General features: G+C 43.6%; 1 protein-coding gene across 5 annotated transcripts in view; it reads right to left on the reverse strand.

Annotated features, from left to right (window-relative positions):
* Nucleotides 1-555: 555 nt before the first annotated feature.
* The window catches only part of MOK (MOK protein kinase), a 64,989-nt gene continuing 39,505 nt past the window's right edge, over nucleotides 556-26,039 (reverse strand). Inside the window, exons 3-12 of one of the 5 annotated variants that reach the window (XM_046646927.1) lie at nucleotides 23,987-24,076; nucleotides 22,349-22,419; nucleotides 14,650-14,728; nucleotides 14,472-14,520; nucleotides 12,334-12,512; nucleotides 4,605-4,706; nucleotides 3,492-3,665; nucleotides 2,723-2,837; nucleotides 947-1,147; nucleotides 556-863 (exon numbers count right to left, since the gene is read on the reverse strand). In XM_046646927.1, coding sequence (XP_046502883.1) covers nucleotides 783-863; nucleotides 947-1,147; nucleotides 2,723-2,837; nucleotides 3,492-3,665; nucleotides 4,605-4,706; nucleotides 12,334-12,512; nucleotides 14,472-14,520; nucleotides 14,650-14,728; nucleotides 22,349-22,419; nucleotides 23,987-24,076 — 1,141 coding nt within the window. In that variant the 3' untranslated portion in view covers nucleotides 556-782. Of the gene's footprint in view, nucleotides 864-946; nucleotides 1,148-1,713; nucleotides 2,243-2,722; nucleotides 2,838-3,491; nucleotides 3,666-4,604; nucleotides 4,707-12,333; nucleotides 12,513-14,471; nucleotides 14,521-14,649; nucleotides 14,729-22,348; nucleotides 22,420-23,986; nucleotides 24,077-26,039 lie in introns of those variants that run through there. The other 4 variants (XM_046646928.1, XM_046646929.1, XM_046646932.1 and 1 more) reach the window with 4 other exon arrangements.

Raw genomic sequence — 26,039 nt, forward strand, 5'->3', positions numbered from 1 at the left:
GTCAGGAAGCAGTGCTGTCTACTCACAGGAGCCGGAACGAGGCAGCCCCTGCGAAGCCTGGCGCTCCGACCTGCCCTCGTGCTCGGCCTGCCTGGCGCAGCTACGGCTCCCTGGGGGCACCGGGGCACCGAGCCCAAGCCTGCGCTTACCCCTTAGTGGTTTTTCAAGTGAAACAAAATTAAGCCGAACCAGAGTCTTCCTAACAAAATCAATTCCCCTAATAAGCCCCTAATAGCAAAAGCTAAAATACAGGAATGTATAGTCGGTACACATGTTTAACTCAGAAAATATTAAAACAAAATATTGTAATGATAGCTTATTTTTTAATAAAAATCCGGGGTCTCCAATAGCGTGACCTGGCAGCTGTAACATGCTACCACACTACCAGTGATGGACTCAAGAAGGCACAACACGCAGGGCCCGTGCTGAAACCAAGCCTAAATAATACATCATATAAATTATAATTTCTCTGTTTTGATTCACATAAAAAATTACAAAATATTCCCTGCTCCAAATTCTTAGGTGATGAAAATAAAATCAAACCCTAGAATGAGGTGGTTTTACAAATGTATTAGACTGGAACATCCAGGACAGCTGCTTCCGGGATGTGAGTACCCGTGGGCCGGCGGGCTCCAGGCCGGGTGGTGCCGCTGTCTGCGGGGCAGCCCTCACCGGGGAGGCCAGGCCTCTCCTGGAGCCCTCCATCGGCTCAGAGGCCGTCGGCCCGCTGGGCGGCTGCGCCTGCTTTCAGGCTGCAGAGTAGGCGAGCTGGCTGGAGCTGCTCAGTACCCTCCAGCTTTCCTTCCTATTGTGGGCAGGCGACACTGTCTCAGGTTGGGCTTAATGTCCTTCTGCGTATCTGTCTGTTAAAGAAAATGACACACATTCAGTGGCGGCCAGGCTGGGTGCGCGCGGCGCGCTGAGGGGTGCTAGGGAGAGAGGCTACCTTCGGGTTTGTGCCAACACACTTCAGGGGTCTCAGCACCGGGACTGTCCCGCTGGCTCCGGGCCCGAACGCTGACTGCAGCGCAGGGCTGGAGTACGAGGAGAGTTTGGTCACTCCTGAAAGCTTCAGTTTGGGCAGTTCCATCAGGCAGGCTGGTCCTTGTCTCTTGGGATGGTCCTCCTCTTGCTTTATGGACTGTTTCTTGAAATAAAACACAGGTCAGTTGAACATATGATGGTGTCCCCTTTATGGAAATTAGGAAAAACAAAAGAGGTTCTTTTGCAATACTTTTGCCTAACACAATTTGACTGTGAGGTGTGACCATTCGGTGACTAGACAACAGACACTGTGTCCCAGCCACCCAAAAGGGAGGTGGACACTGGCTCATAGAGCCCCACCGTGGAGGCAAAGCCTCCACACATCAGTGCTCATGCTGAGCCCCGCCCCTCGGTGCAGCCGCTGCGGCCTGACGTGGCCTGACATCTGGGGAGGCCACACTGTGACGCTGTCATGGCGAGGGCAGCTCTCCAACGGCCAAGGACGCCTCTGCTCTAACTCCCTGGGGAGTCCATTGACAAACTACACCTTCAGGCCAAATCTGCCCACTGCCTGCTTTTGTGTGGCTAGTGAGCTAAGAATGGTTTTTGCATTTTTTAATAGTCGGAAAAAACTTCATGGCCTGTGAAAATTATATTAAATTTAACTTGAGTGTCCAGAGTTTTACTGAAACACAGCCCCACCATTGGTTTATGTATCGTCCACGGCACCACAGTTAAAAGAGTGGCTTGTGACAGACTTTCTGTACCACAAAGCCTAACTGGTTACAGACAGCGTGGGCCTCGGCCCTGATGGCGGGGGGCCTTTGGTGGGGTGCCAGCAGAAGTGAGCCGGTCAGACAAGCATCTGATGCGGAGGGCGGGAAGGCCGAGCAGGGACGGCAATTAGGGGGCAAAACGAGGGAGGCTAAGGCCAAAGGAGCAGGATGCCCACAGTTTAGGGCCTGAGCAGCTGGAGGGGAGCTGCCTCCATCTGGGAGGGAAGGTGCGGGGAGAAAAGCAAGTCTGGGGGGAAAGATCAGGAGATGGGGTTCAAACATTTTGCCTTTTAAAGATCCAAGTGGAGCCATCAAGCAGGTGGTGGACACAGGAGTACAGATTTCTGCAAAGCTGCCTTGTTGCATCCACAGCTCCGAGCACGGGGTGACACTCAAAGGCTGGGATGAATGCGAAATAAATGATGGAAGGGTGCACTATCACCCAGAGTCGGGGCCAGCCCAGAACTGTGAACCTGGTGGGACTGAGCAAACAGGGGCCACAAGGTACGTGAAAGGAAAGGTGAAGATGTGGCAAAGTGAAGCTATTGTTTCTAAACCAAAAAGTGTGTGAAACAGTCTCTGTGACTAGACAGAGATAGTCATCTGGGACCTGCTGTGCTCGGGGGGCTGGTGGCCGAGTGGAGAAGTCATGGGCTGCCCAGGGCTGGCTAAGTGTCCTGGGCCAGTGTTTATAGCTTCTCTGTGCCCCCTGCTAGGGTCAGTCTGAGGGCACAACAAGGTGACGTCTGTGAGGTGCTTTGGCATAGAACCTGGCACATACGCACGTAAGAACCCTACCTCCCTTGTTTGGGCCTGCTCACAGGGACACTGTGGTTGACCCTTGGCTACTGTGGCAGAAAGGGCAGGAGCAAGCAGAGCCGGGCTCCCTACGTCCTAACACATGGAGACATCCTCTGCCATGGTGCCAGGCCCATTTCCAGCTCACTGATTTCATCCAGTACCTGCTTTCTGCCCTCCTTTGAAATTTGCCAGTTGTTACTGAGTAGTTGCGGTGCCACGGGGCGCTCTGGAAGGAAGGCCTTTCTGTGGCTTGTCAGAGACTGCTTCTCAGTTGCCCTACAGGGAAGAAGAGAGGAGGGAACGCCTCCCCTGAGAGCCCGCACAGCACGACTGCTTGGTCGCCCGCTCTGGCTCCAGATTTGTCTATTGTGTGCATTGTCACTACTTCTTTTCCACGTGAACTATCATGAGGAGCGTTTTTCCTTTTCTGTCTCAGCCTGACAGTCTGTGGGCCAGGAGCAGAGAGGCCTCTGTGAACCATGGGCACTGCCCTGCCACAGGCTCACAGCCCCGCCCAGTGACTCGAGGTTTGGGTCAGACGTCACCTCCATGGTCACACAGGCGGGAGTGGACAGAGGTGTGGAGTTAGATGCCCTCAGGGCAGGTGCCATTCGACACACTCTCAAACCTTACAGCGGGTTGACCTGTTTTACAGGGATGTGTGTGGGCTCCTCCCCGGGTCTTAACAACTGGAGCCTTGGCATCAATCACAAAGCAGCTACAAAGCCCTCCTTACACCCTGTTGTGGAGCCACTAACTGCCTCCTTTTGGGAGGATATACCAGAAAAGAGCAAGGCGTGGGTTCCTAGAAGCGCTGACACTGTTCAGCACAGAGGGAGCTGCTCCCAGGAACCACGTGCCCCAGCATGTGCCCCACGGCTCTCACCAGCCAGCTCCTGCGGCCGCGCAGAAACCCGCCAGCGAGCCTACCTCTGCTCGTGGAAGTAGGGATGCTGCAGGGCCTGGTGGGCAGTGATTCTCTCATCGGGATCATAGGCCACCATTGCGTGCAGGAGGGAGAGGCACTGTGGGGACACGGTGGCTGTCAGTAGAGGTATTCCTGATCCCTTTTTAAAAGGAAAATCAAAACTCATAGCTCTCGACCTGTATTAAAAGCCCAATGATAATAAACAATCATGCCATTATATAGAGCACTTGGCTGGTCCACAGTCATGACTCTACAGTTGTCCAAACCCATAGAACGTACAACACAAGAGTGGGCCCTCCTGGACACTGTGATAACGACATGTCAGTGTTGGCTCATCAACTCTAACAGGTGGGCCACTCTAGTGCCAATGCTGACGGTGGGGGAGGCTGTGCAAGTGTGGGGCCAGGCAGCACACGGGAAACCTCTGCACTCTCCACTCAGTTTTGCTATGAACCTGAACCTACTCTAAAAAATGGTCCATTTTTTAAAAAAGAAGAATACTTTTCCTCGAAAAGACTAATATCACATTTCCACCTGAGAGGAATGAAATAAAGTTTAAAAAAAGAAAAAGAAAGAATCCTAAAATAATTGTCATCTCCTTACCTTCCTAGGGTCTGGGAGGTGCTAGGTTCTGCCTGCCCACCTCAGCCCAGGGGCCCTCCCTCCCCACTCCCCAGCCTCAGCTTCATCTTTGACAAAAACAAAACCCTAACGACTGCTGGTCTGGGTGCCAGCGTGGACAGTAACGCTGGGTGACGGTTGCATGAAGTCCTCGCTGCAGAGCTGGTGCTTGGGTCCCTTTTTCACCCACCAGCCTCTAAGTCCCGTGTAAATATTCAGGGCACAGACCCTCACCAAGACTGTGAGAATCCTTCCGTGATGCTTGAGGGAGAGTGCACCTTGGGGGGCCCCAGGGGTGACAGCTCTGTCTGAGCAGCCACTATGCTAGTGCCTCAAGGTAAGTGCAGCACTTCAGTGGCAACGGGGACCCAAGTGGACTGAGGGGCTGCAAGGGCAACAGAGGCACAGCCTGGCCCCACCCTCAACTTGCTCGCACCACTAGCCCTGGCAGGGGGCGACTCCACGTGGGACTCTTGGGGGCACACCACACTTACTGTTTGAACTTGGTGAGGGTCTTCTCAGCAGGCGTGCCAATGACCTCATGGATTTTTGAGATCTGGTCCAGCTCATTGGCTCCAGGGAAGAGGGGCTGCAGACTGGAAGGGCATGACAAGGGGCTTTGGTTAGGACAGGCCGTGGCCCTGTTCATCCTGGCTAGTCTCCCTGCACCGGATGGCTCACTCACAGGGAAACTCGAGGAAACAATCCTCCCACTAGATGGTAATCCTCGAAGCCAACAGATTTCCATCCCCCTTCTACTTAGGCCTTTCTGCTTCTACTTCATCAGCAGGCCCTACGTGTCCTTCTAAGAGACAGAGCCACACTCCTGTGTGTGTGACACCATGGAGTCTCTGCAGTGAAATGTGAACACTCACACTGACTGCAATCCATAATCTCCATGCCAAGCCTCCTGATGGCCGAGGTAAGTTTGCTGACAAAAATCCAGGGCGGGGAAGGTCAGGTTTTATCAACAAATGAGTTCCAAGAAAGCTCATTTTTGGAGCTTTTACGGATTTTGGATAAAAGATTTTAGATCTATATGAATAAATTGAATTCATATTACAAGCCACGAAGAAGAGTTTGAAAAATATAGCTCTGATAGTAAGACTAGCTTCTATTCAGGAAGATAGCAACACCTTACGGCTACAGGAGAGAAGAAGAAAAGGCAGGGGAGCAGGAAACAGCTCTGACGTGGAGGAAGCATGACAAAGACAGCACAATTTAATGACAGAGTCACAGCAGGATGCTGTGCTGACTAGATGCCAACAGCCATCATGTTCTTAACATTTAAGTCCTTCAACACTGTTCCAAATTAGTTAAAAGGATTTTAGCACATGAGAAAGGATTTTCTGTTGGCACTTTTAGCTTCAGTGAAATCGCCACTCAGCTTTCCAAAAATAACAAGTCAATGGATCATTGAAAAAATTAAAGAAGAAATCAAAAATAACAAAGTCAAGGAGTGACGTCAGCAACATGGCAGAATGAACTTGCCCAGGATTCTCTCCCTTCCAACACACAAGGAAAAGGGACATCCATATTCCAACAGAGGACATCCTAACACAACACAAACACGTCAGAGAGACACATGTGGCCACATGATGGAGGGCGGAGAGGCTGGAGACCCCTCAGAAGAGCTGGAACGGGGTAAGAGAAGAGTTTGCTCCCTCCCCTAATAGACTGCAATCTGTGACTGCAGGAGGCCTCCGAGAGGGAAGGAACGGGGGAGGGGACATTCGTTCCTGGGAACATCAAGGACTCTGTAGGGCCCTCGCAGCCCAGAGGGAAGGCCTCTACTGGGGCAAGGGCTTTTGCAAGGGGTGACCTCATCAAGCCAACACCCCAGGAGAGCAGATAGCAAGAGCAGAGTGAGAAAGCCCCAAGAGCACGCAGGAGAAAGTACCCACCCTGCGCCCACTCCACTGCCTGGGATCTTGGCTTAAGGCAGAGCACTCAGCATACATGGCTCTTGACCCCCACCCAGTGGCGATAGGCATTAACTGCAATCAAATAATATCAGAATGCCTAAGACCAGAGCCACCCCGTGTAGGAATACCAAACATTATATCAAATCTCCAGACCAGAGAGAAAACGACAAGTACCCAGAATTCAGTCCTGAGGACACAGAAATATGTAATCTAAATGACAATGAATTCAAAATAGCTATCATCAAAAAACTCAACAAGGTAAAAGAACATAGAGAAACAATTCAACGAGTTCAGGAGCTACTTCACAAGAGAGATTGAAACTATAAAGAAGAATCAATCAGAAATATTAGAGATGACACAGTGGAAGAGATAAAACAAAATACAGATTCCCTGAACACTCAAGTGGACATAATAGAGGAGTGTATCAGCAAAATCGAAGACAGACATGTTGAAATGCTCCAGACAGAGGAGGAGAGAAAACTAAGACTAAAAAGAAATGAAGAAAATCTCCAAGAAATACCCAACTCAATTAGGAAATGCAACATAAGAATTACAGGTATTCCAGAAAGAAAAGAGGAGAATGGAGCAGAAAGCATGTTCAAAGAAATAATAGCAGAGAACTTCCCAAACCTAGGGGAAGAGATGGAAATCCGTGTAGAAGAGGCTTCCAGATCTCCTAGATATGTCAAAGACCTACTGCAAGGCATATAGTAGTAAAACTGGCAAAAATGAATGACAAAGAAAGAATACTAGGGGCAGCAAGGCAGAAGAAAATAACCTACAAAGGAACCGCTATCAGGCTTTCAGTGGATTTCTCTGCAGAAACCTTACAAGCTAGGAGAGAATAGAATGACATATTCAAATCTTTGAAAGACAAAAATTTTCAGCCAAGAATACTCTATCCAGCAAAAATATCCTTCAGATATGATAGAGAAATAAAAACTTTCCCAGACAAACAAAAGCTAAGGGAGTTCATAGCCACAAGACCTTCCCTACAAGAAATGCTCAAGAAAGCCTTCATATCTGGAAAAAAAAAAAAGTGGAGAAAGGGGTTACAAAGCATGGAGTAAGGAGATAAATACGTAGACAGAATCAGAATAGGATAGCAAATACTCAAGTATAGCATTAAAGATAAAGGGAAGGAAAACACCAAAACCAAAGATAATCTTGTCATTTTAACCACAAACTCATAACACAAAATGGAATAAGATGTGAGAAAAACAGCTTAGGAGGGGAGGAGGAAAGGGACTGAATGAGTTCAGACTAAGGAAATAAGAGGCCATCAGAAAATGGACTATCTTTATACACAAGATTCTGAATACAAACTTCATGGTAACCATTAAACAAAAAAGCAGAACAGAAACACAAATAATAAATAAGGTGAAAACAAACACATCATAAAAAACTACATAACTCAATGGATAGACCAAAACACACAGGACAAGAAACAAAGGAAATGCATGAGTGATAAAATAACAGCATTAAGCCCTTGTATATCGATAATCACACTAAACGTAAATGGATTGAATTCTCCAATAAAAAGTCACAGAGTGGCAAGATGGATTAAAGAATAAGACCCAAGAATATGCTGCCTCCAGGAAACACATCTCAGCTCCCATGACAAACACAGGCTCAGAGTGAAGGGATGGAAGACGATACTCCAAGCTAATGGCAAACAAAAGAAAGCAGGTGTTGCAATACTTATATCAGACAAAGTAGACTTCAAGATAAGACAGGTAAAGAGAGACAAAGAGGGGCAGTAGATAACGATCAAAGGGACACTCCATCAAGAAGACATAACACTTATAAATATCTATGCACCAAACACAGGAGCACCCAAGTTCATAAAGCAACTATTAACAAGCCTAAAAGAAGATAATAATAACACAATAATAGTAGGAGACCTCAACACTCCACTCACATCAATGAACAGATCATCCAGACAGAAAATCAACAAGGAAACAGTGGAATTCAATGAAAAGCTAAGCCAGTTGGACTTAATAGACATATATAGAACACTCCATCCAAAAACAGCAGAATACACATTCTTCTCAAGTGCGCATGGAACATTCTCAAGGAAAGACCATATGTTGGGAAACAAGGCAAGCCTCAATAAATTTAAGAAAATTGAAGTAATAACAAGCGTCTTTTCTGATCACAATGCTATAAAGCTAGAAATTAAAATTACAAGAAAAAAGCTGAGAAAGGCACAAGGATGTGGAGACTAAACAACATGCTATTGAACAAGCAATGGATCACTGAAGAAACTAAGGAGAAATCAAAAAATATCTGGAAACAAATGAAAATGACAACATTCCATACCAACTCATATGGGATACAGCAAAAGCCGTATGAAGAGGGAAATTCTTCACAATACAGGCACACCTTAACAAACAAAAAAAAATCCCAAATAAGCAATTTCAAATTAGATCTAACTGAATTAGAAAAAGAACAAACAAAGCCCAAAGTCAGCAGAAGGGGAGAAATAATAAAATTAGAGCAGAAATAAATGCCATTGAAACAAAAAAGGCAGTAGAAAGGATCAATGAAACAAAGAGCTGGTTCTTTGAGAAGATAAATAAAATTGACAAACCCCTAGCCAGACTCACAAAGAAAAAAAGAGAGAAAGCTCAGAAAAACAAAATTAGAAATGAAAGAGGAGAAATAACAATGGACACCGCAGAAATACAACAGATTATAAGAGAATATGATGAAAAACTCTATGCCAACAAAATGGATAATCTAGAGGAAATGGATAAATTCCTAGATTCTTACAACCTCCCAAAGCTGATTCAAGAAGAAACAGATAATCTGAGTAGACCAATCACAAGGAAAGAGATTGAATCAGTAATCAAAAGCATCCCAAAGAATAAAAGCCCAGGACCAGATGGCTTCCCTGGGGAATTCTACCGAACTTTGAGAGAGGATTTAATACCCATCCTTCTCAAGCTATTCCAAAAAATTAGGGAAGATAGAACACTTCCTAACACATTCTACAAGGCCAACATCACTCTGATACCAAAGCCTGACAAAGACAACACACAAAAGGAAAACTACAGACCAATATTGCTGATGAACATAGATGCAAAAATCCTCTACAAAATCTTGGCAACCCAAATTCAGCATTACATCAAAAGGATCATACATCATGATCAAGTGGATTCACACCAGGGACACTGGGATGGTCCAACATCTGCAAATCAATCAACGTGATACACCACATTAACAAAATGAGGAATAAAAACTACATGATCATCTCAATAGATGCAGAGAAAGCATTTGACAAGATCCAACAGCCATTTATAATAAAACTCTTAACAAAATGGGGATAGAAGGAAATTACCTCAACATCATAAAGGCCATATATGACAAACCCACAGCCAACATCATACTCAATGGGCAAGGACTGAGCACCATCCCCCTGAGAACAGGAACAAGAGAAGGATGCCCACTATCACCACTCTTATTTAACATAGTACTGGAGGTTTTGGCCAGAGCAATTAGGCAAGAGAAAGAAATAAAAGGAATCCAATTAGGGAGTGAAGAAGTGATATCCTTGCTGTTTGCAGACGACATGATCTTATATATAGAAAATGCTAAAGAACCCATCAGAAAACTATTAGAAATAATTATCAAGTACAGTAAAGTAGCAGGGTACAAAATTAACTTACAAAAATCAGTTGGTTTTCTATACTCTAATAACAAACTTACAGAAGAGAACTCAAGAATACAACTCCATTTACAATCGCAACTAAAAGAATCAAGTACCTAGGAATAAATTTAACCAAAGAGGTGAAGGACTTATACAATGAGAGCTATGAGGTATTACTGAAAGAAATTGATAATGACATAAAGAGATGGAAAGAGATTCCATGCGCATGGATTGGAAGAATAAACATAGTTAAAATATCCATACTACCCAAAGCAATCTACAGATTCAATGCAATCCCAATCAGAATCCCAATGACATTCTTCATGGAAACAGAATAAAGTATCCTACAATTCATATGGGGCAACCAAAGACCCCGAATAGCTAAAGCAATCTTGAGAAATAAGAACGAAGCTGGAGGCATCACAATCCCTGACTTCAAAATGTACTACAAAGCCATAGTGACCAAAACGGCATGGTACTGGTACAAAAACAGGCACACAGATCAATGGAACAGAACTGAAAGCCCAGAAATAAAACCACACATCTACGGACAGCTAATCTTCGACAAAGGTGCCAAGAACATGCAATGAAGAAAAGACAGTGTCTTCAATAAATGGTGTTGGGAAAACTGGACAGCCACATGCAAAAGAATGAAAGTAGACCACTATCTCATGCCATACACAAAAACAAACTCAAAATGGATCGAAGACTTGAAGATAAGTTCTGAAACCATAAAACTCCTGGAAGATAATATAGGTAATACACTCTTTGACAATGAACTTAAAAGGATCTTTTCTCAGACAAGGGAAACAAAAGAAAAAATAAACAAGTGGGACTTCATCAGACTAAAGAGCTTCTGCAAGGCAAAAGAAATTAGATTAAAACAAAGAGACAACCCACCAACTGGGAGAAAATATTTGCAAATCATATATCCAACAAGAGGTTAATCTCCATAATACATAAGGAACTCACACAACTGAACAATAAAAAAACAAACAGCCCAATCAAAAAATGGGCAGAGAAGATGAACAGATGTTTTTCCAAAGAAGATATACAGACGGCCGATAAACACATGAAAAGATGTTCAACATCACTTATAAGCAGGGAAATGCAAATCAAAACTACACTAAGATACCACCTTACACCTGTTAAAATGGCTATAATCACTAAAACTAAAACTAAAACTAACAAATGTTGGAGACGGTGTGGAGAAGGGAACCCTCATACACTGCTGTTGGGAGTGCAAACTGGTGCAGCCACTATGGAAAACTGTATGGAGATGCCTCAAAACACTAAAAATAGAAATATCCTATGACCCAGCTATCCCACTACTGGGTATCTACCCAAACAACTTGAAATCAACAATCCAAAGTGATATATGCCCCCCTGTGTTCATTGCAGTACTACTGACAATAGCCAAGACATGGAAACAACCCAAGTGCCCATCGACTGATGACTGGATAAAGAAGATGTGGTATATATACAATGGAATACCGCTCAGCCATAGAAAAGACAAAATCCTCCCATTTGCAACAACGTGGATGGACCTGGAGGGAATTATGCTAAGTGAAATAAGCCAGACTGAGAAAGACAAACATCAGATGATTTCAGCCACATGTGGAATATGACCAAACACATGGACAAAGAAAACAGTTCAGTGGTTACCAGGGAAAGGGGGTTTGGGGGGGAGCACAGGGGATGAAGGGGAGCACTTGCGTGGTGACACACAAGAAATAATGTACAACTGAAATCTCACATTGATGCAAACTATTATGAACTTAATAAAAATTTTTAAAAAATAAAGTCAATTATCAATACGAATGATCTAGAATCAAAACAAAGTGAGTCCTGAAGTGCATGTATGTCTGTAGTTATGACGTTGTGAGTCAAAGAGGCAGAGGAGACCTGGGGCCCTGCCTATGCTGGGTCTACCGTTCTGATACACGTCACTCGGATGTTCAATTCACCTGCCCGTCCTTAATGATCCACTATGAGCAGGAAGGGGCTGCCCCAATCCCTCCTTGGGCTTCTTCAGCATGACCCCCTGCTCACCTCTGAGTGGGACAAGCCCTCCTCCCTTCTTTCCGGGCCACTGCTCCGTCCAGTGTAAAGCCCAAAGGCTGGGGGGTGTGGAGGCCAGGGAGGACGGTTAGGATTGGGGCTTTCTAGAGTCCAGCTGTGCCAGAAGGTGACTCATCCTCACACCTGGGGCCAGAGGACCCTCTTTGATATGACTGGACCTCTTAGGGTAGGCCCTAGGGGACCACCTGCTCACACCTCCCCATGGAGGTGGCAGTAAAGACGTTTCCACTCTGTTCCTGAACTGGGTAATCAATCATTTCACTGATGATGCCAAATAAAGAGGCCCATCGACCCAGGGCCCGGATGTGCCGGTGGAAAGAGGTAACTGATGGTATTCTGTTCTCAAGGAAAAGTATGTGACAAAAAGTAAAATGAAAGCCTAGTAAATTTTCTGTGAAGTTAAAAAACAAACACCAGAATGACTATAAAATCTGTATTGTAAAGGAAGGGGCCTGGCATGAAGCCACTCAGTCGGCTGAGCCTTGTGACCTGCCTTAGGACACTGATACAGAGAGGTCCATCTGCCCCAGGGGGTTCTCAGCCCTGAGGCAGCCTCAGGGCTACCTGGTGATCTCGTAGAACACACAGCCAGCACTCCACAGGTCCATTTTGTAGGTGTAGAACCCATCGGTGAGGAGACACTCTGGGGCCCGGTACCAGCGGGTAGAGATATATTCTGTGTACGGCTGCTTGGAATAGACACTCCGGCAGGACCCAAAGTCCCCTAATTTCAGGACATCCTGCTGCAAGGGGGCAGAAAAGCAGTGACAAATAATGTCATATAAAGCAGCTCTTGTAATACAAATTATTTCAAATATTTACTTATGTACTAACAAGAAAATTACTAGCATCTAAACTAGCTTATAAAACACAAATTACTGGCTTTATAAGCACCTGAAAGTGCCTCTAACAGACGCAGAAGTGGTGTTTGTGCTCGTGGAGCATGTTTACAAACGTTCTGACTAGGTTTTACAAGCATTCCCAAATGTCACAGGCTTGGGATCTCCTGTGAGTCTAGAACGTAATTATACACTGCAGCCATAGCGCTGTTAGGCCTTGCACTTCCAGCACCGTCCAGCTCTGCCGGCAGCTTCGTCCTCCGCTCAGGGGCAGCTCAGGGCTGGCTCACGTCACATGGCTCTTTGGAGCAAGTCAGACATACCAGGGAAACAGGTTTTGAGATATTTCTTCCATTTTCTTTACCCCTCACATTCAGGTAATAAAATACAGGCTGTTAATGAATTTGGAGCTTGGGCACCTACAGCTACAGGATCATTAAACATAGCACATGTCTTAGCCAGATTATCAAGAAACCGCATTCTAATGGCCTTTTACCTCTGTTCCCATTACCCAATACATCATGTGGGGCTTTCAACAAAAATTATAAGGCACGTTAAAAGGCAAGAAAAAACACAGTCTGAAGAGACAAAGCAAGCATCAGAACCAGACTCAGATATGGCACAGACTTTAGAATTTTAGACTTAGGGAATTTAAAATAAATATGATTAATTTGTTAATGGTTCAATGGAAAAAATAAACAACATCCAAGTTCAGATGGGAAATGAAAGCAGAAAGATGAAAATTCTAACAAAGAATCAAAAGGAAACACTAGAAATAAAAACACTTTAAAAGAAATAAAAAATGACTTTGATAGGCTCATCAACAGACTAAACACAGCCAAGGAAAGAATCAATGAGCCGGAAGAGGTGCCACTAGAAACTTCCCCTACTGAAATGCAAAGAGAAAAAAGAATGGTAAAACCAGAACAGAACGTTCAAGAACTGTGGGACAATTGCAAAAGGTGTGGTGCGCCTACTATACCATGGACAAATCACAAAATAACGATGCTGAGCGAAGAAGCCAGAGCAAAAGAGAGTATATACTATATAATTCTATTTATAGAAAATTCTAGAAAATGAAAACTAATTTATAATGACAAAAATCAGTCTTTGCCTGGGCACAAGGGATGGAGAGAGAGGGCTTACCAAAGAGCATGAGGACACTTTTGGGGGGGTGACAGATTTGTTCGTTAACTTGACTGTGGTGATGGCTTCGTGGGTGTACACATGCACCAGAACTTACCACGCTGAACACTTGAAATATGTACACTTACGTGGCTTTGGATGGAGACAGACCTGAGCTCAAATCCTGCCTCTTCCACTTTCATATTTAGAGTATTCAGAATGATAATGTGATTGGAGTTTATTTTTGTACATAGTATGAGAAGGGTGCCTAACATTATTTTCTTCCAGATGTATAGTTACGTTGATAGCATTTGTTAAACAAATCATTTTTTCCAAATTGGAAGAAAAAAAATTATAGCAAACATGGTATCCAGTTATATGGGACCGAAAGCATACCCAAAGAAAAGTTTGTTTTTTTTTAAAAGATTGGCACCTGAGCTAACAACTGTTGCCAATCTTCTTTTTTTTTCTTTTTCTGCTTTATCTCCCCAACTCCCCTCCCCCCCGCCCCCCGTACAGAGCTGTATATCTTAGTTGCAGGTCCTTCTAGTCGTGGTTCATGGGACGCCACCTCAATGTGGCCTGACTAGCAGTGCCATGTCCACGCCCAGGATCTGAAGCCTGGGCTGCCGCAGCGGAGCGCGTGAACTTAACCACTCGGCCACGGAGCCAGCCCCAAGAAAAGTTTTTATATTCAACCTTTATTCTGATATCAATTTTTCATATAAAAGTTCTTACCTTTATTAATATATTTTCTGGTTTTACATCTCTGTGAAATATTCCATTTCTGCATTTAATATAAAAGGAAAGATCAAATTAATCGTACTTCATTCATTCAAATTCTTTTACATTGTATTTTTAATGAATGTTAGCACATTTTATTAATCTGAGCACTGTCAAGTCTCCGAATGCGTACCTGTGCATATGATCAAGGGATGTACATAACTGGTACATATAGCGCATAATTTTTTTTTCTGATAATGGGTGTCTTCTCCCTGTGCAATCAAGGAAACAGCCAAACATGGTTACCAATGGTACATATCCCCTTTTTTGAAATTAGAAATAGAATCCATTTTTATTTGATATATGAAAATCTAACTTCTTCTGTGAAAAATAATCTGAAGTAGCTTTAGGAAATACGGCGTGTACCTACAAAACATACTGTTTAAAATCCTACATACTGGCATGATTCCACACAGCGCATGTGCTCTGATCACAGCGATCACAGTGAGAACAGTGTTGAGTAATAATCACAAGAGCAGCCTGGTCACTTATACCTAATATGAGCCTCAGGGTGGCCTTCCAGGATGCTGTCCCTCAAACTGTTGTGTCAGGAGTCACTTGTAAATCCAGTGTTTTCCTAGGCTTTCTGTCTAGATGGAGACTTCCATTTTAAAGGGGGATATATCAGAGTTCAACAGAAGTACCTTTTTTAATTCAAGGAGGCCAATGATTGCTTTGAATTTCACAGCCCATGCTCTCTTCTTTGACAAAAGGAAGCAATCATTTGGCAGTTGATGCTGATGCAGTGCTCTGCTGCCTTCAGTCCCCAACGTAAGAGCCCTTTTGGGTGCCTACCCTTCCTTTCTTCCTTGGTCCTCTCAGCCGTTCGTGGCCCTGGGGTAAGGACATGGCTCTCTCCCTTCTCCCTCTGTGAGAATCCCTGCCTGCATGAGGGGGCTACTGGTGAAGTGAGGTGCCCACGTGAACCGTGTGGGACCACTGGTCTGAACAATCGGAGTCCACATCCTTGACAAGGAGGGGGCTGACTACACACTCTCCACAACAGTTTTTCTAAAACAAACTGTCCAGGCCTGAGACTGTATCTGGTTCCAACCAGATTCTTATTTCCAAACATTTTACAATAAATAAATACAGTACACTTAATAAACCACTTGTAAGTTCGTCGTTTGACCCTACTAAACGCCAGCCAACCGTGAACAGTATTTCTCTTGTCGGTGTTAGTTATGCTGACCAAGTTAATTTTTCCAAGTTAATTTTTGCCAAACAGTCTCATTAAGAAGATTCTAAAGAATGTCACATATAATACTAGTGATGTAAAAAAATTTTAAGTGAACACAGTAATAACTATGGCACTGGTTGTCAGTACTAGCTGAAGGAATATAGCTACCAGTGTAGCCCACGTTGTTAACAGACTATTTCACACACCCGCTTCCCACAAGGGACCCCTGTCCCCAGGCCTGTGTCTGACTTTCCTGGTCAGGCTTGGAGGTGCACACTGGGGTCCACCATGGCACAGCCAAACGGCCCATCATATACACTTTGGTCCAGAGAATGGGCCCTGCAGTACCACGCATGCATACACATGCTGTCGGTATTTTGCAAAGGAGGGCCCTGCATTATGGTGCACTGTTCTGAGAGGTTAGAGATCTTGACCTGCAGAGGGTAGCAGGTGGGACGTCAGACTCCGTGTGGAGCCTGGGCCATCACCGGCACCCCTCTTTCATCAAGCACAGCAAAACTCAAGGACGGGGTCCTCCCAGTTCTGCTCTTTGAAGCTGGTTCATCTCAGGCAAGTGCGATAACCTTTCTGAAATTCAATTTCCTCACCTCTAAAATGGAGTTGAGCACACAGGATTGGGAAGATCAAATGCAGTAATACAGAGCAAGCATACTACAAATTGTAAAGTAATAATAATAATGATGATAGCAATTAGTGCTTATTGATGACTATGCAAGCCAGGCACTGCTCTATCCTTACAACAACTCTGAGAGTTAGACACTATGATTATCCCCATTTTAGAGACAAGGACTAAAGCTCAGAGAGCCTAACCAGGACCTCCCATCATCAAATAGGCACAGCACCGTGCATGCTCTGAGCCAACACGTTGTTCTGAGATATGGGAGATGCATGCTGCGTCAACACAGCCAAACTGGAACCGTGCTTCCCAGAAGCGCTAGCATTAAAACTAGGATGGTGTCATCAGCTTGAAAGAAAAATTCCAATGACAAAAATGGTGCATCACTCACACTCTGAAGGCGCAGAGACCAACAGTGTAAGTAAAGCAAAGACATTGACCATTCTGCGTCAAAATGTTTCAAGGAAGTACTAGGAATGCCAAAACAGGTTTATTTCACTTCTACTTTCCTTTTTATATCTGCACAGAGTGATAACTGGGGAAACTGTCTAAATAGATTTAAAAGAGTTCTTTTAATAAGGATAGAACTAAAATTGCTAACTGATAAGAAAGCTATGTGTCAGAGCTGAATTGGCAATGTTTTCTTCTTTTTTGTTGGGACATAAAAAATGGTGCATCACACAATCAGTGGGTCAGAGCTGATGAAATATCTGAATCAGTCTGACACAGTAATGTTACGCAAAACAGTTATCACGTTGCATGGTAATAAGGCACCTCCTAAGCTATTCATGGAAAAAAATTGTAATGCTACATTTACAGTCAAATCAAGCTTGTTTTGCTCTTTCCTACTTGGTTTATTCTCCAATATCATGGATTTACTTCATGGTGCCTGCCTCAACCACAGCCTCTAAAAGGTAAAAACTAAAAGGTGACAAGGCCAGCCCACTGGACCTGGAACAGCCCATGCTCTAGAAGGCAGCCAGTGACCGGGATTTCTGGGCCTGACCCATCTGCTGCCAGCAGAGGGTCTCAGGGTCTGGGCGGCCAAGTCTGCCAAGAGAGGAGTAGGGGGGCAGGCAGTGGAGCCAAGGCAGAAGACTGTGTGGCTCTGAGGTGGTCAGTGGTGGCCTTGGCAACCAGAACTTTCCTGGTTCCACTCCCGGGAGGCCTGACTGAGCTTTCAGCAAGAGATCTGTGGCTTTCCAATAAACTCCTTCCTTTGTATGTAAACCAGTTGAACAGCATGTGCTCTGTGCAATGAAAACAGTCTAACTACGATGTTCAATATCTATAAACATCATCCAGGTGGACAACACCTCTACCACAGAGGGGACAAGAGGGAGGACTGGCCCAGTGGTGTAGTGGTTAAGTTTGTGCTCTCTGCTTCAGCAGCCCGGGGTTCATGGGTTCAGATCCCAGGCCACGCTGTGGTAGCATTCCACATACAAAACAGAGGAAAGCTGGCAGAGATGTTAGCTCAGGGCCAATCTTCCTCACCAAAAAAAAGAAAAAGAAAGAAAGAAAGTGACAAGAGGGAGATGCACCAGACAACAGGAATGTGAGGTGAATGAGCGACTGCTCCCAGGTGTTGAAGTGAGCACTGGTGAGGGTGAGGGCACAACAAACTAGCCCTTCACAAAAGCAAATTAATTTAACTTGAAACAATTAAAAAAGGGAGCAGGGGGCCGGCCCCGTGGCCAAGTGGTTAAGTTCGCGTGCTCTGCTTCAGGGGCCCAGGGTTTTGCGGGTTCAGATCCTGGGCACGGACATGGCACTGCTCATCAAGCCATGCTGAGGCGGCATCCCACATGCCGCAACTAGAAGGACCCAGAACTAAAATACACAACTATGTATTTTAAAAACTATGTATTTTATGTAAAATAAAATCTTAAACAATAAAATAAAAAATAAATAAAAATAAAATAAAAAAGGGAACAGAATCAGATACAACATAGGAATAGTAGATGCCTCTATAATTAGGTTATAATCTTAACCAGTTTTTCCTTATAAAATTGCTGGTCCAGGGACTGTTTCTTACTAGTCTAAGAGGAGATGACAGAAATTAAGAGTAACTGTTTGGAAGCTTTTACAGCAATTCAATATTGCTGTGACATCCAAGCACATGACCATTTTTCCAGTAATTAATTTTTATTGTATTTTATAAAAGTTGTGTTCTACAACAGATCAGGGGGAAAAAACTGGTCTCCTACTACAGACAGTTTTAGAAACACTGGTCTAAACACTAATCAAAAGCCACTTCTCCCCTGCTTTCAAAGCCACTACTGGCTTCCCACTGACTGAGAATAACCGGTTCTTATCCTGGCCCAACCAGCCCCACTGGCCTCGCCTACCCTATTGCCTAGAACTCTCCTCCTCGTGCTCCAGCCACACAGGCCTCCTACTCCATGGTGGCCTCGAGCCCTCTGCACTAGCTGTCCCTTTGTTTGGAACACTGTCCCCATCACTATCTAACACAGCGGCCTGTTTCAGTCACTCATAACACTTACCCCTGTGTAGAACTCTTAATCATTTCTTTACTTGTTTTTACTTTCTCTCCATCTCCTCATCAGAGTGTGAGCTCCACATGGGTGGGAACTGTGTCTATTGTGTCCCATTGTGTCCCCACCTCAGGAACAGCCCATGGCATGTAATGGGGAGTGAGACAGCCTCTCCTGCATCGTCTAACTCCACCACTCTTCCAGGTGAGCCTGTCCTTCCCTAGCCAAGTCATCTCTGCCTCATCTGACACTTACTGGACAAAGAGAAAATTAGCTCGAGCAATTCACTTTCTCAAATGATTTCACTTTCATACAGATTCTCTCTACAATAGACTATATATTCTTTGAATATCAGAAAACGCATCTCTTTACCTTCACCAGACCTTGTACATGCCGGGCATATAAGTAAACAACTCAATAAAGCTTGTGTGATCATTCTCTCACTTCATTATCTTATTCCTTGGTATTTAATAGTGCTACTTAATATTCTAATAATCCAAGAGAGTAGTAATTTAAGTCAAATGATTTGTTATTCTAGTAGCAGAAGCTTTAGTGATTGATTTGGTTTTCAGTAAGTCAGCATCATTGTCAACAAGAGCAAATAATTAGAAAATGCCTATTCATTTGAAAGTGGCCAGCCAGGGCCAGGAAGAGAGAGCCAGGGAAGCTAAAGAGCGTAGGAGCTCAGGTTTCAGAGCCAGACCTGAGTTTAAGTTCTGGCTCTGCTGCTTATTAACAAGTTCCCCTTTGAGTTATTACTTAACCCTTCAAGCCTCAATTTCCTCATCTGTAAAATGGAGATAATCGTGCCAACCACATAGGGCTGTCCAGAGGCAGTACGTGTGGTGGTTAAGAACACGCACGCTGGAACCAGGCTAAGTTCAAACTCTAGTTCTGCCACTTACTAGGTACACAGCCTCGGATAAGTTATATCTCGCTCTCCATGCCTTGATTTCTTCATCTTTAAAATGGGGATAATAACAATATCTGCCTGCTACAGCTGTTGTGAGGGTACAAACAATTAATTCTTATAAAGTGGTAAGAACAGTGCCTGGCATGTGGTTAGCACTCATGACCTGTTAGCTATCATCATTATCACTGTATTTCATCAATTCTAAGGCAGACTTTTCTCCCCTTATATGTTAACAACTCTGAAATCAGGATGCATATTCCACTATTTAGTATCTTACAATCACTGTCAGCCATTTCCCCCATCTTCTAATATCTCTGAGACTAGATGCCCCTTACCACGGACAGCATCTTAGATCCAGGACACTGAGCAGAGCCCCAGCCCAGCCTACGGAAGACGTTCAATATTTCTGTAATGAATGAATGTCTGTTGATCTATAACATAACAGTCTTTTCTATAACCTCTCTCTATAGACAGATACTGAAAGAAATGATTTCATTTTCTCCAATAGTACAATTCCCCTACCACTGGAAACTAGAAAGATATTTACTTCTAAACAAAGCTTTCTCAAATGTCTAAGCACATAGAAACTTCCCAGAAATTATCCCCTCCCTTTGAGTTTTAAAACATCACACTCTAGGAAACAACAATCAGAATTCTAATATAAGATATATATCTTACACCAAAAGAATTGTTACTAAACAAAGGAAGTAATTATGTAGGTTCATTAAAAAGCAAAATGTTAGCTTACTGATAAAAAGATTACTGTAAATGAACTAATAAAATTTAGTGGTTGTTTCTCCTGGTTGTTTTTGCTACTTTATCCTGATATGTTAGATACATATACACAGAGAGGATCAAAGTGAAGAATCTATGTCAGATAGTATTTGAAAACGTAATCAGAGAAACACCTCATTTATCTAGGCTGATGCTTAATAAGTGAAATTTCCAGATAAATAAGGTTTACTCGTGGAACATAAAACTCTTCCCTACTGTAATCACTTTAAACAGGAATCTTTTAAAAACCTTTTACTCACTTTCCTCTCCTCCCACCAGTGTTCACTGAAGTGGTACGGTACCACAGTCCACCACGTGCTTGTGCTTTCTCTAACCTCCCTTGGGGAATCTGGAGACTCGTGACTTTTGCCCGGACTGCTCTCATTTGGTTCTTCACTGTTCTCATGTCCGTGTTTTACACTTTCAGTCTCCTCCATTATGAGACTGTCACCTATCACTTCCGTTACTGCTGGTGTGCCAGGTTCTAGAAGCTCCTTCTAACTGCTCTATTTTGAATAGATTTCAGACCAAGAAATCAGATAACTAAGTTTGTTAGAATTGTACGTAAAACAAGATTAAACAGATACCTGAGTGAAGGGCTTACCTATGAATAAAATCGTAACTTATAAGAAATATTATATATTCCCAGATATAAGGCAATCCCCTATTTTCCCAAAAAGATCCAAAGGTTTTTGGATCCAAAAGTTTCACATCAACTTTTATGGATTCAGAAAAATGTGTCTACTTATTCTATTTATTAGTAATTTACTAAAATATACATATTTTAAATCACATATAAAATATAGTAATCTGATATAATGCTCTTGTCCACTCTCCCACTTCATAGAAACACTTTTCTCTGAACTCTTCACAAGCATCTTCAACATCAGTGTCTTCTCATTGCAAGAACAGCTTCTTGATCTAAAAGCTTTCCATAGCACATCACGTTCAGTGTGGCCTAAATTGTTTGAGATAATACAACAGTTTTTAAATCATCTATAACGCTGAAACCAAAATTCTATTCCAAGCCATAAGCAGTCACTCACATGACATTAAGGAGGTTGATTTTTTTTCCATTTGTCCAATAGGCATAATGTGATCTGTGAAATATAGCACTTTCTGAGCTACTTTTTCAGCTATATTTACAAGGCTCATTTGTCCTGACATCTACCACAACAGCGAGGTCAGATCCCCAGGGATATTTGCTAAATGTGGGTCAACCATCTGCCTCCTTTTCTCTGTTTCCCTCAGGTGACCTGCGTAAGCCTCCAAAACCAGCCTGACTGAGGTCGGCCCAGGCGAATGTGCTTTCCTAAACAGTGCTTTACTGTTCAAGAGAAAGTACATGAGTGAGCACCCTGCAACACAGGAGACCCTGTAAGGATCCAAACATAAGGAGGCTCCCTCTCATCTGAGGGGTTATTTGTGGGGAAAGCCCTGCTTCATTTCAAGGCACAGAATAGAATGTTGAGCAACAGCAGGTCCCAGGAGAAGAGGGGACCTTCAGAGGGGGACAGGCCTGGGTGCACAGCCCCCCTGCAGGGACCCACAGTCACGGAGGCCTAAGCAGCCCTGCTGTCCTCTGCACCAGCCTCACCCACATGACCTGGCCAGCCTGAAGGCCTTGTGGTTGTGCTTCTCACGTGCAGCATGTTCTGAGTAGATGAGACTGCCAGAAAAACACCTCCGCAGAGTGAAGTAGTCCAGTACCGCGCATTTATATACAACTACTGCACTATGGTGACTAAGGATTTTGAGAACTAAAACAGAGCATATGTGAGCTACAAGCTTTCAAAGACCTTAGATTAGTTGTCAAATTAGTCTACGTACCTCGGATTAGCTCATAAATATTCATGTCCATAAGTTCACATATTAGTGCAAGAGAACCAGATTTTCTGTCACTGAAGAAGAAAGCAGGTTTTTAAAATGCTTTTTCTTTTCTTAATCAGAAAACATAATCAAATACTTAATTCATTTGTAAACATTTCTGGTAAACATAAAGCACTACCACATCAAATGAAGACTGAAGTGCAATGATTAAAACAGTAGAAGTTTTGATTTTAAATCAATATTTCAGGTAAAATTAATTTAAAATAATAGTTAAATTCTACTTGAAGAAAAAAATTTTAAAGCCCTCCCCTGCCATATTTTAAAGACATGTGTCTTGAAAATATAAAATTAACTATCAGCAGAAAGAAGAAATGAAGTTGGGAGTTGGCTAAGCAAAACAATCAAAGAAAGAATAATTTAATTCATGCTCTGTGACTGCACGTTTAGTTTTAATTTACCTAAATTACTTCCATGTAACTGGGATACAATACAACGCGGGAGCAGAATCCCAAAACCAGTCAGGGCAGAGAGGGAGAAAGATGAGTCACACCACACCCATGCCATGTCCAGGCCTTGCACAGAGTGCGGACAGAGGACTCTGGCCGAGCCACCAGCTTCTCCTGAGTTCAAACAGCTCTTAAAGGGATCCCTGAGCCCCAGGCAGGGGAGCCCATGTCACCCCCAGGTCCTGCTTGGGGTGCCTCTGGTGGGACTGGAAGGGGTCCTCACTGTCTCTCAGGGCTGTGAGGAGGCCCATGTGCAATTCTGGGCGAACTGCTCTGGAAAGTGCAGGCCAAGCACCCTTGCACGGGCAGTGCTGTGACGATCACATGCAGATGCAGTCTCTAGCCCTGGCCCAAACTGATGGCTCGACATTTCATCTGAGTTTAAAGCTGTTCAATCCTCTAACGAAAGGCCACCGCACTTTAACTGTCAGAGACTGTTGTCTCCTGGCTGGTTGTAAAGGCCAGGTTCCCTGGAGCACTGCAGCGAGGCCTCACTCTGCTGTGCACCTGCTCAGAGCTCAGCGCCGCTCCAGCCCACAGAAAGGCAGCTCCTGGAGTCTCATGGCCCGAGTTCCTGGCTCGGGGTCCAGAAATATAGTACAGAGCTGCCAGCACCTGGGGACAAGGTGTGCTCTGCCTTCTTGATCAGAAGGTAAACCTTAAGGAAACTATTCTACAATTAGAAAAGAAATAAAAAATCCCCTGAAATTCTATCAATTACAGTAAGAAAGGCTACACAAGACTGTGCAGAGATGGCCACTGGCAGGGACAGAGTAAACACAATCCCTGAAATAGGACAGCAGTGCTTTCCTAGCATGTCATAATTCACACTTGAGGCCTCAGATGCCCAGAGCCACTATCGTCCACACAGAAGCTAACTGAGCTAAAGAGGAGGAGACATTTGAATTATGTATGCTTTTATGATATGGAGTCACTTAAATGAAGGCATTTCTACATCAGGAATCAGATGCACATTTGTCCAAATAAACGTGGCTTAAGATAAAATAAATATGATTACTCTCTGAGCCACAAAGCAAATACTTAAAATGTCTACTATGATTTTCTTTCTTAAAAAGAGATTTAATCATTATCATCAAATTTAGATAATTTTTAAAGCCCCCAAAATACTTACAAAACCACTTCATGCAACGTAAGAATGTTTGGGTGTGGATTCAGGCGCCTCAGTGCTTGTATCTCTCGTAGATTATTCACTTGCTCAATACTATTGTGTAAGTAAAAATGAATAACTAATTTATAATTTAGGTCAAATTTAAAATTAGGGTTATTAAATTATTATTTATTATCCATGATCACAACTGCAAAACTCAAAAATATGTCAAGTAAGTTAATCAGGTTTTATTTCTGCCATTAGCAGTTGAAGTTACGCATATCTCGTTTCTGCATTATCTCATAAAAATCAAGGTTTTATAGCTTTGGACATATATTCAAAATTTTCCCATCTAAGCTCCTAAAAGAATACTTTGGTAGTTTCCTTTACAATTAACAAACATAGAAACAGATATTAAAATTTCCTATTAATCAGTTTCTGGCAACTAACCAACAGGGCAACGTAAATACCCTCTAAAAATAAGTATTTTAAATTTCCATGAACAGACCCGTCCTTCCTTCTTATCTCTAATGAAGGTTGACATTTTTTCAATTTCACGCACCTGGTGACAGGTGTTCTCTCAGTAGGTGTGTCTTACTGCAGGCTTTTCTTTATGAAGAGTGCCCTGTCTCACACCGCGCTCACATCCAAAATCACACCAGCACAAGTTTAATAGAGGTCAACGGCCTGAGGCTGTCACTGGCCTCTGGACAGATCGGTACAAGAGACACACCTCCCCATGGATGGGCCCATGGAGTCATACCCAAACAAATGACCCGATCCACCAGAGACTTCCATCTTGGAGGTTCTGAAAGGAACTAATTGTGGGAATATTCTTCTTTCTTTGGCAAAACTCTGTTCTACCAATTTTTAACATATAGTGTAAAGCTCAGCATCTTGTTTGGTCATTAAAAGAGTAGTTATATCCAATAATATATTATTATTGTTTTAAATCAATGTGGCCAAATATTTTAAGTCTCTCTCATACTAGCCAACAAACGGGAGCCTGATATATAAGAAGAGTCTGAATAATCTGAGTGTAAGAATATTTCTGACTAAAAGTTTTAGATCCCTTCTTCATTACTATCCCCTATTTCCTCCCTCACACCCAGGATGATATTCAAAATGTTAGCAGCTTGTGTGCCATGGTCAACAAGCAACTAGAAAGACAAAGCCCACAATGCTGGAGCAGAGTCCTAAAGGCATTGAACCAGGCACTGAGAGAGGAGGTCGGAGGAGCGCTGAGCAGTGGGCCAGGCGCAGAGTGGCAGGTTGGGGGCAGCACTCAAGAGGCTCAGGTTAGCAGTTAGCCACCACCCAGAACACGAGTCTTTCACTATTGTAATAACCATCATGGATGGCCATACTGATGTTTACAGGGACCATATCATGACACCGTCTATTCATTACATCAGCTTAGTACCCACCCCAACACCTGCTCCTCATCAGCACCCTGGACCACAGAACCAGGGCCTCACCTACATGCCTCTGGAACAGTGCTCCCCAAAATATGTGCCACAGAACATTAGTTCTCTGGAAAATGCTTTGTGAAGAAATTTCATGTTCAAAAAGCTTGAGAGAGGCCCACTCTATTTCCTTTTGGAGAGCCACAATTTATAGCTGATATTAAAAGATTTCAAAAACCCTACTAAACAAAGAAAACAGTTTACTTTTATTTAACCCAAAAATTCCCAGAATTTTTGGTACCAGGATCCTTTCTTACTTACTACTGAGTTCCCATTCCTCAGAACTAGGTCTCCAGAGAATACAGCACTCCAGACTACCCTTTGAGCGACATGATAGAAATAGCTTTTTTTCTTAGGAGAGTGAAGATGAATAAAGACAGCAATAAGGCAAAAAGAAGAAAAAAAGACCAAGTAAAACATTCTTTTGGGGGCATTTACATAACCGATTATAGAACATCATTCAATCCCCTTTCCCGGGGTCTGCATTGGAAGAGGCCACCAAGACTCTTCTTCATGGTCCCACACCACGAGAGGTCCCTGACTCAGGACCAGGCTGATGAAGAACCCTCACCTCCACCTGGTGCCTGTCATGCCTCTGCCCGTGGCATGCC

Source organism: Equus quagga, chromosome 20 (assembly GCF_021613505.1).
Source record: "Equus quagga isolate Etosha38 chromosome 20, UCLA_HA_Equagga_1.0, whole genome shotgun sequence".
In the NCBI taxonomy this organism is placed as follows: domain Eukaryota; kingdom Metazoa; phylum Chordata; class Mammalia; order Perissodactyla; family Equidae; genus Equus; species Equus quagga.